The sequence below is a fragment of the Maniola hyperantus genome, chromosome 18, assembly GCF_902806685.2.
Source record: "Maniola hyperantus chromosome 18, iAphHyp1.2, whole genome shotgun sequence".
In the NCBI taxonomy this organism is placed as follows: domain Eukaryota; kingdom Metazoa; phylum Arthropoda; class Insecta; order Lepidoptera; family Nymphalidae; genus Maniola; species Maniola hyperantus.
This window is the reverse complement of record NC_048553.1, coordinates 2,155,942-2,165,174: the sequence shown is the minus strand read 5'-3', so window position 1 is coordinate 2,165,174 and position 9,233 is coordinate 2,155,942. Positions and strand designations below refer to the sequence as shown.

The window sequence follows — 9,233 nt, the reverse complement described above, 5'->3', positions numbered from 1 at the left end:
CCTTGCGGGAGCATTTTAATCCTACAGGAATAAAGAAACGTGAAAAGTACCTACGTCCATTCTAAAAAATGAAAACCTGGCGAACAGAACTGCACCAGTCCACGAATTTTTAACAGAACAGTAAATAAAGAGACTTTTTGCACTTTTAAGTTCTTTAGTATTGGACCACAGTATTGAGCTAAATTTGATTTTTACTTGAAAACACCCTTTTTGAGGCTTTTTTACCCATTTTCATTGAAAATAATAACAGGGATTAACATAACTGATCAGGACATTACTTATCTAGCCTACCACCAGACCAGGGGCCTTACTATTACACTTTAAGAGATGGTGGTAGGGCTCCAGACCAGAGACCAATTTAGAAAAAAACAAATTTGTAGGTACCTATGTATTTGCATTTTGCTCATGCTGCAAAAGTAAACCTGAGATCTTCCACTTAAGACCACAATGCTCACACCACTGCGCCAGGGAGGTTCTCTACATAGAAAAAGGTTGTCAAAAAAGTATACTTAATTTTAAAACACAACAGCCCTGTCCCATTGAATTTTTTCTAAAATAATTATAGCCATCTAGCCTCATAGTCTTGGGATGATGTGAGATGCGTGATGATGGAACAATGCCCCATACATCCAAATCTGTTCAAGCATTTAGAAGTTATCATTCTGAGAGGAGACCCGTGCTCTGTAGTGAGCAGCCTCATATTCATGATCAACCTGTCATGGGATGATGATGACGATGATGATATTGAGGTTATTTTTTTCACACTTGAGTGATAATATGAAATTTGTTGCAGATATTCAAAATCAAAGTATGAAAAGAATAAGAAACAAAATAGAGGAGAATTGTACACAAACTGAATGTCTATTTAAAATTAATGAACAGGCTTAGGGTAACTATTTAAATGAAAACCTAATGATGGTATGTTTTTATTGATAAGTATATTTAGTAATAGCATATTATAATGAGTTGTTTCATTTTGACATGGAGGTCTGAATGTCATATTATCATGCGCAGCCCACAGCAGTTCACATTTGCGCTGCGCTGCCCGACGCGATGTGATACATCATCATCATCATCAACCGATAGATGTCCACTGCTGGACATAGGTCTCTTGTAGGGACTTCCACACGCCACGTTCTTGCGCCGCCTGAATCCAGCGACGCCCTGCGACTTGTCTGATGTCGTCCGCCCACCTAGTAGGGGGGTCTTCCAACGCTGCGTCTTCCGGTGCGAGGTCGCCATTCATTCTGTACACATTGGCCCAAAAATGCCTTGAACCAATGCTGTAAAAAATGTTTCTGAATTGCACCACTACTTAATGAGTTAAAAGTGATATTTACATGGGCTAGCGTATTGTCATACACTTGCTCGAGCAGTTGCATCCATTCTAATCCGCTTTTAGGGTATCGTACCTCAAAAGGAAAAACGGAAACGTCCCCCCCACTAGGTGGACGGATGACATCAGACGAGTCGCAGGGAGCCGCTGGATCCAGGCGGCGCAAGACCATGGCGTGTGGAAGTCCCTACAAGAGACCTATGTCCAGCAGTGGACGTCTATTGGTTGATGATGATGATGATGATGATGTGTACAGTACAGAAGCCTACACAGATAGGATGTGAGAAGGCACAGTCAATAAAAGAGGGTATAAATAAGGAGAAACGTTTAATATTAAATCCGCTGTCGCGCGGGCGGCGCTAGTCATATGGTGGGCAGGTGTCCGCGCGACTCCAGCTCGGACTTCTTCTTGGGCTGCGACCGCTCTGTCACTATCAGCTGTGGCAGCATTGGGGATGATTGCACCTGGAAAAAAATACTCTATTAATCCTTCCATTTTAGTATAGTTCGTACAAAATGACTCCTCACGCGTCATTTTAACTCTATGGGTCAAACATCTCTTCTTCTAACCTAGAAATTAAAGCTTTTATCAAATAGGTAATTCTACCATAGTAATCTACTTATAGTCTATTCAGCGATAGCTAAAATTAAACATAATTTCCACCACCTTACGGCTCAGGAAATGGATTCAGGAATGACTTGCGATTTCACGCCGCGATAATAGGCTGACCTTTGAACTAAGCTGATGCCTTACCACAGTTTAACAACCATACAGTGGGCAACGAATGCGGAGCGAGGAATGTTTGTGATACCAAACAATAGAATTATTGTTTCAATTTCATATCTTAGCTCATTTGCCCCTTTTCTTCTAGAGCTGAAAGGAGCCAAGGTACCTACATATGAAAATGAAACAATGTTATATCTACGTTTCACACACATCCCTCGCTCCGCACTGCGCTCTTGTGAAAAAAAAAAACACCTCTTCAAATCCCACATCTCACAGATTTCCTTACTTTGTGAGATCAAGAGCCATTGAGACTAGCATTTTTCTGAGCATAATATGCTCGTTTTGGCATACACGCTTACACGTGCATCAACATCGTACTTCGATAAATCGAACGCGCTGCACGCGCTCATTCCGAAGTGTTTGCTCGAACCAGTGGGACAGTCAAGAAGCAATATGGATTCCGATAAAAAAAACATCCCGTACGTATACGAGGTTATAAGCACGTCTTCGCTTATACGAAATGCGCGTGTGACATGACAAGAAGCGTGCGTATAAGCGCGTAAAAACAAGGAGCAAAAAACGCTATTCTGACACAGCTAACATGGAAAAGACAGATTCTGTAGGTCGATTTCGTAAAACCTGCATCAATCATTATTACAATCTCAATTTTTCTGATTGGCTGAATTTGTACGATTCTTGTTGCAACAATGCATTGCAGGCAATAGTGAGCGAGCGTCAACCAATCAGAGGTGATTGCGATCGTGACGTTGTAGCTGTCATTCTACCACAATCGAGCAGCTGACTTCTGAGCTTAAAATGTTTAATGTCTGTGGCGATCGCCCACATAGTATGATTGTTAAACTATGACGTTATAATCTACAGCTTAACCTTTTCAACCCCTTGACAGGCTAAAGATATGGATATTCATAGCATGTAGGGCATACTTTTACGCTATTGTATGGCTGCCTAGCAATGAACTATGATCTATGAAATTATGTTGAAAGGTCTTTCAAATGCTAATTTTAAAACTAAATCGGTTGCAACTTGAGAAGCCATTACAATAGTATTGCCTTCGTAAGTTTCATCGAGCGTGCATATAATAGCGAAATGAAAAGAATTACAGTACGCTGCCGAAAGTAATGTACATCGACCTTTAGAGGGAGATAGCAGATTTGTAAAGCACTCTCTCTGTCGTTGAGACTGTCAAAACGTCATATAGGTATGAGTGATAGAGACAACGCTCTACAAAGCCGAAATGTCATTCTAAAGGCCGATGTAGGTACATTACTTTCGGCCGCGTAGGTACCTACTGTACCATTCGGTGAGTTGCTGCACTCATGATGGTTTTCCTTAAAAACTCAAACTACGCCTACTGTAGCAAACTAGGGTAAATTATGTGATCTCCAAGCAGTGAACAACAAATCATGGAAATACCGTTTCTCACAATACATTCGAAAATAAGCGCCACCAACTCACACCTGTTAAACACGTAATACGGTATTTGCCTATGTCAAAAGTAAATTATTTCTCAGTGATTATTAAATAGAGGGTCTTTCAAAATACGTAAAATCCACGTCCTAAGCGCGTGTTTTGACGTTTGATAAGAAGATACTGATTTGACTAGTTGTCAAATACTAGATTTCAACCAATTAAATTAACGAAATCGCAACAGGCTAATGATTTGTTCGTACTGTGTTTCATGGCACACTGGCCGCTGTCGGGATTGGCAGTCTAAAAGTGACAGTTACGAAGTTACAAACGATTTGAAGACGCGTGCGGTAGAATATGCACCGCCCACCTCGGTAGAGATTTCACGCTATAACGGAGTATATAAGATATTTCTATGATTTGTTATTCACTGCCTTTAAGCCCATTTTTACCAATTGCAAGCGATAACGGCCATGCCGTCAGTTCTCAGGGATCAGAGTCATTTTTTTTTACGTTTCTTTGACGACATTTCAGTGGAGTTTGTAATGGTTGACGCTGTTTTGAAGGATGCTTCTCTCTGCTTTTGTTGGTCTTCAAATTTTTGCTGCGTGGTAGAGAAGGTGATTGATGAGGGATAAAGGAGTGTTTGGATATTGTCGTTTTGGGTTAAGGAGTAAAGCGATCATGGCTCTACAGGTTAGCATCAAGTTGGGCAAAAAGGTCTAAAAGGCCTTGTGGCACAACTTTAAATCTTAGCAGGCTAACTACAGCAGTTAAAGAAAGTGATATTTGATTACTTAAAACGCATATAACTCTGAAAAGTTAGAGGTGCGTGCCCGGGATCGATTAGGAGGCGGACGTCCTGGCTATCACAGGCTATATGAGTGAAGCTAATAAGTAATACTTATAAACGTATTAATTATACCTAATCGGTCAAATAAAGCATGCAGACTGATGGATGCAAAACCCAATATCAATTAACCTGTACCCTCCTGCCCTTCTCGAAGTCTTCGTGGTCCGTGTGAGGCACTGTGAAGAGGAAGTTCTCGAAGATGGGGTGCCTCAGCAGTTGCTCGCACGTCCACCGCATCATCGGGTCCTTATCTAGGCATTTCTACACAAATCATCTAGTTTCAACGATCAAATGTTGACATTCAAAAATAATTAGGTTGAAGAGTAAGGTTAGAGCCTCAATAGCTCATTGGTTAAGGAGGGGACTGAATTCCGAAAGGTTGCTGGTTCAAACTTCACCCGTTGCACTATTGTCATTGGGTTGGCAGACTTCACACACCTTTGAGAACATTATGGAGAACTCTCAAGTATGCAGGTTTCCGCGATGTTTTCGTTCACCGTTAAAGCAAGTGATATTTAATTTCTTAAAACGCATATAACTTGAAAAGTAGCATGGCCGGGATGAACCCATGAACTCCCGTATAGGAGGCGGACGTCTTCACCACTAGGCGATCACGGCTTCACTTTTTAATAATACTTGGTTTTAACTGAAACTTAAGTTTAAGCAAAGTTAAAGTACGCTCTATCTTAACATAAGGGCCTAGCCAGGGCGTACAGATGGAATCTAGTTTAGGCTTTTTGATAATCGAGGTACAGCTTAGGTACCCAATGTATTTTCATTTTTCACATACAAATTAACAAACTGTATCTATTAGTTTGATGTATCTACCAGTTTCTAAACTGTATGATTGCTAGCCATCTTAACAGCAAATTCTTGTCATTTTATCCAAAATCGATACTGTATCTATTGTAATTTGTAAGAACTAAGAACCATCACTAGGTAAGTACTGTTGTTTATTATCGGCACTTACCTTTAAAAAATCTACAACCAATTCGTTGTTGACATATCTTTGCGGAATCTTTTTTTCAAGGGGTTCTAATGTCGTTGGTTCTGGCAACGCCATACCCTGAAACAATAAGCTCATATTATTGACCCGTTGAGCTCTGTCTCCCTGGTCACTCTGGTTCTCCTACGGATCTTCTCATTTCTGATTTGATCACATTGAAACTCCAAGCATAGTTCTCTCCATCCGACATACTCGTAGCTCAACGGGTTGCGATGCTAAAGTGGCTTGGGACAGGGCACATAGTTCGAAAACGATAGACGTTGAGTTCCCAAGGTGCTGGAATGACGACCTCGCACCAGAAAGCGCCACGTCACAAGACCTCCCACTAGGTGGACAGATGACATCAAACGAGACACAGGGAGCCGCTGGATTTTGGCGACGCAAGCCCGTGGCGTAGAAGGGTTGTTCCGTATTCATCCTATGACGTCTCATTGCAAACTTTTTTTTTCTTAACCGATTTGTTTATATGTCCCTACAAGAGACCTATGTCCAGCTCTTGAGTCCATCGGTTGTTTTAGATGATGATGATGAATTTACCTGAAAAAATGTGTTCTGCGAGAATATTGTCATATGCCTCGGCAGCAGGTCGCCGAGGGTTTTCCTGATGAGGTACAGTTGATCCAGGTCGCTTTTGCCCGGCCATAATGCTTCGCTTGACAGTAGCTCCGCGAAAACACAGCCTGGATGAGATTATTGTAATTAAATAAGAAGATAATTGAGCATAAAGCTACAACTAATGCTATACACGTTCCAAGATCTAACTCAGTTTAGATCATGTTTAGCAAGCAGAAAAGCCTCACCCCACCCTTTGTTTGAAACTGAGCAGACTTCGTTCATTTTTACAATTTATGAAACATTCTCCGGTAGAGGAATGAAAAACTATCGTGAAAATTAATCTTCCCGGAGAAATAAGAAGAAGATATGCTGCTCACACTGCACTTAGAATTTAGAAGATTATTGGCAATTTGAATAAGTATATCTACTAAGTACTAAGTAAATTAAAATAAATAGAAGAGTTTTTACACTTTTACACTTTTTTTTTTTACACTTTTACAAACGACTTTCGAATCGTCACAATGCTCTATCTAATTTCTACCGAGAAAAATCAGCGAGAAACTCGGTGGTTTCTCTTACAAATCTACGACTTATGGCGCAAGACCGTGGGATGTGGGAAGGTGGGATAGGTCTCTTGCAGGGAAGTCCCTGCAAGAGACCTATCCCACCTTCCTATGACTAGACCATAGTCTATCCTAGACCTATGTCCAACAGTTGACGTCTATCGTACCATTGCGTCGCCACGTAATCCTCACCTTGACTTGAATATAATATATTGGGCATGTTGACTTACCAATAGCCCAAACGTCAACGGGAGTGCTATACATGGTATCACCGACCAGCAGTTCTGGCGCGCGGTACCACCGCGTCGCCACGTAGTCTGTGTAGCTCTCGCCTGGACCTGGACATGTATCGGAAAACAGCACGTTAGTTACGTACCCTCACGAAGCTTTAAAATACAAAGCTTCGTGCGTACCATATACTTATCTACCCTAAATTACGTACCAACACACCCAATCTGATTATTCATAAGAAAAATATTTTTACTATTCAGTGCTACTAGATAAGTAAAAGGGGCCAGCTTTACAGTTTTAAGGTATTTGTTCTAGATAATAATATGTCGAGTCCTTACACCTGAGTTCTGAAAATGATTCAAGTAGGTAAGTAAGTGGAGGGCAAGAAACTATGGTGGCGCGCTCTTGGGAAGGCATATGCCTATATGACGCGAACAGACTGATTGATTGAGGCATACGTAATCATAATGTCTGTCAATAGATAAATCCTAGAGCCGCAATGAGGAAGTTTCAGGGCGAACGTTCCGTAAAATTTTCATGGATGGCGCTGTTTACTGCACCCACTAAAAACGAAATTAATTTCCGAGCGAAGGTATACGCTATAATAATTTTTACGTAAAACATCCTGCAAAACAACAACGCCAATAAAACATACGGACAGCCAGGCAGCTCTTTCAGCTCTGTCCTCTGAGGTTGTTAACTAAAGACTGGTTGAAAACTGCAGAGACACCCTGGTCCATTACCGGGTGGTTCTACGCTAGGTACCAGAGCATGCTGGAATAGTTGGCAACGAGAATGCAGACATTCTGGCTAAATCATATAGATATAGGTATTATTTTTCGTTTTTAGTGGGTGCAGTACACAGCGCCATCTATGAAAATTTTATGGAACGTTCGCCCTGAAACTTCCTCATTGTTTTTATTGCTGGCAGTCCCTAGCAGACGAGAGCCCTTAGACTAGGTACAGTACAGGCAGAAAATAATGTACATCGACCTTTAGAAGGAGAACGCGGACTTGTAGAGCATTGTCTCTGTGTCGTTGAGACCGACAAAACGTCATATAGTTATGAATGACAGAGACAACGCTCTACAATGCCGATATTCTAAAGTCCGATGTACATTATTTTCTGTAGCGTAGGTACTGTATTATTGATTGTTGACCTAGTTACACCTTTGAGAAGCTTATTCAAAGAAAATTAATACGACTCCATGGTACCTACCTATCACCGTATACGCACATCGCGGCTTAGAATAGATCACCCTAAACCGCGAAAGCCTCAAGCGATTCTATATTTAGCAATTTTTCCAAGGACGGCTAAGTTTCAGTTCTAATCACGTGCGATCAAACAAATAACTTAAGTACCTACTTTAACTTGTTTTGGTTCTGTTAATCAATTCGTTTCGGTTTTGCCTACTGCATGAATACCTTTACCGTGCCGATCTTATTGGGAACTTTCTTTCATTTAAGAGGTATATATAGTACTATAATACAGGGCAAGATAAAAGGCAGACGTAGACCTGGCCGTAGACGAATATCCTGGCTCAAGAACCTTCGCCAGTGGTTTAACATGAGTACAAGATCACTGTTTAGGGCAGCAGTAAACAAGATCCAGTTAGCCTTAATGATTGCCAACCTTCGGTAGGAGATGGCACTTGAAGAAGAAGATATAGTACTAGCGACCCGCCCCGGCTACGCATGGGTGCAACGTAGATACTAATGTGGTGTCATTGAGGTGTCTTTGCCTCGGAAACTCTCAAATGAGAGGATTTTTTTCTGACCTAATTCACATTAGTACTTCAATTTCTCTAGGGATCTCTAATTTTTTGAGAATTAAACTATAGCTATAAATCTTCCTCTTGAATCACTCTATCTATTGGTGAAAACCGCATTAAAATCCGTTGCGCAGTTTAAAAGATCTACGCGTTCATACATACATACAGACGCGTGAAGCGACTTTATTTTATACTATGTAGAGACGCGACAGGTTGAGGTGCCAATCGGAGTATGAGGCGGGGGGACGCCCGCACACCCGCCCTCGCCCGCACTTGGCTAGCGCGGGGGCCATAGATAACAGACGGGGGCTGTGCGACTGCGGACGTGCGGGGCGTTACCTCCCCGATTATCATCTCGACCTGTCGCGTACTACAGGTAGGTATGGATGGATCAAGGATGAATGGGATAGGCAGAGAAAAGATAGCGCCTAAACTCTAAAGACAGCCATCTTTCAGATGCAATGCAAAAGTTTTACCTGAAAGATAGAGCGGAGGGGGGAGGAGGTTTTTAGTCCGTAGGCCATTGTGGAGTCGGGCATGCCGGAGGCATCCATGAGGAAATTCCTCCTCCCCGAACGAAAAAAAAAAGGTAAGTACGTATAAGCTCCTTATAAGTGCGTAAAAAAACTTTTTGGAACTGCTATAATATTTAAACCTCAGAAGGAACTTCATTTTAGGTTACCTACATCGTCACTTTCCAGCAGGCCTGATTGCGGACAAGCGCAAGACTATAAATTTAAAAACCGGCCAAGTGCGAGTCAG

The 9,233-nt window shown here is 41.6% G+C and overlaps 1 protein-coding gene across 4 annotated transcripts in view; it reads right to left on the bottom strand.

Annotated features, from left to right (window-relative positions):
- Nucleotides 1-1,646: 1,646 nt before the first annotated feature.
- LOC117990761 (cyclin-dependent kinase-like 4) overlaps nucleotides 1,647-9,233 on the bottom strand; it is a 30,785-nt gene continuing 23,198 nt past the window's right edge. For 2 of the 4 annotated variants that reach the window (XM_034978255.2, XM_034978256.2), the window contains exons 5-9: nucleotides 6,699-6,806; nucleotides 5,888-6,030; nucleotides 5,315-5,410; nucleotides 4,474-4,605; nucleotides 1,647-1,801 (exon numbers count right to left, since the gene is read on the bottom strand). In XM_034978255.2, the coding sequence (XP_034834146.1) occupies nucleotides 1,700-1,801; nucleotides 4,474-4,605; nucleotides 5,315-5,410; nucleotides 5,888-6,030; nucleotides 6,699-6,806 (581 nt within the window). In that variant the 3' untranslated portion in view covers nucleotides 1,647-1,699. Of the gene's footprint in view, nucleotides 1,802-4,473; nucleotides 4,606-5,314; nucleotides 5,411-5,887; nucleotides 6,031-6,698; nucleotides 6,813-9,233 lie in introns of all 4 variants that reach the window. The other 2 variants (XR_011237803.1, XM_069504619.1) reach the window with 2 other exon arrangements.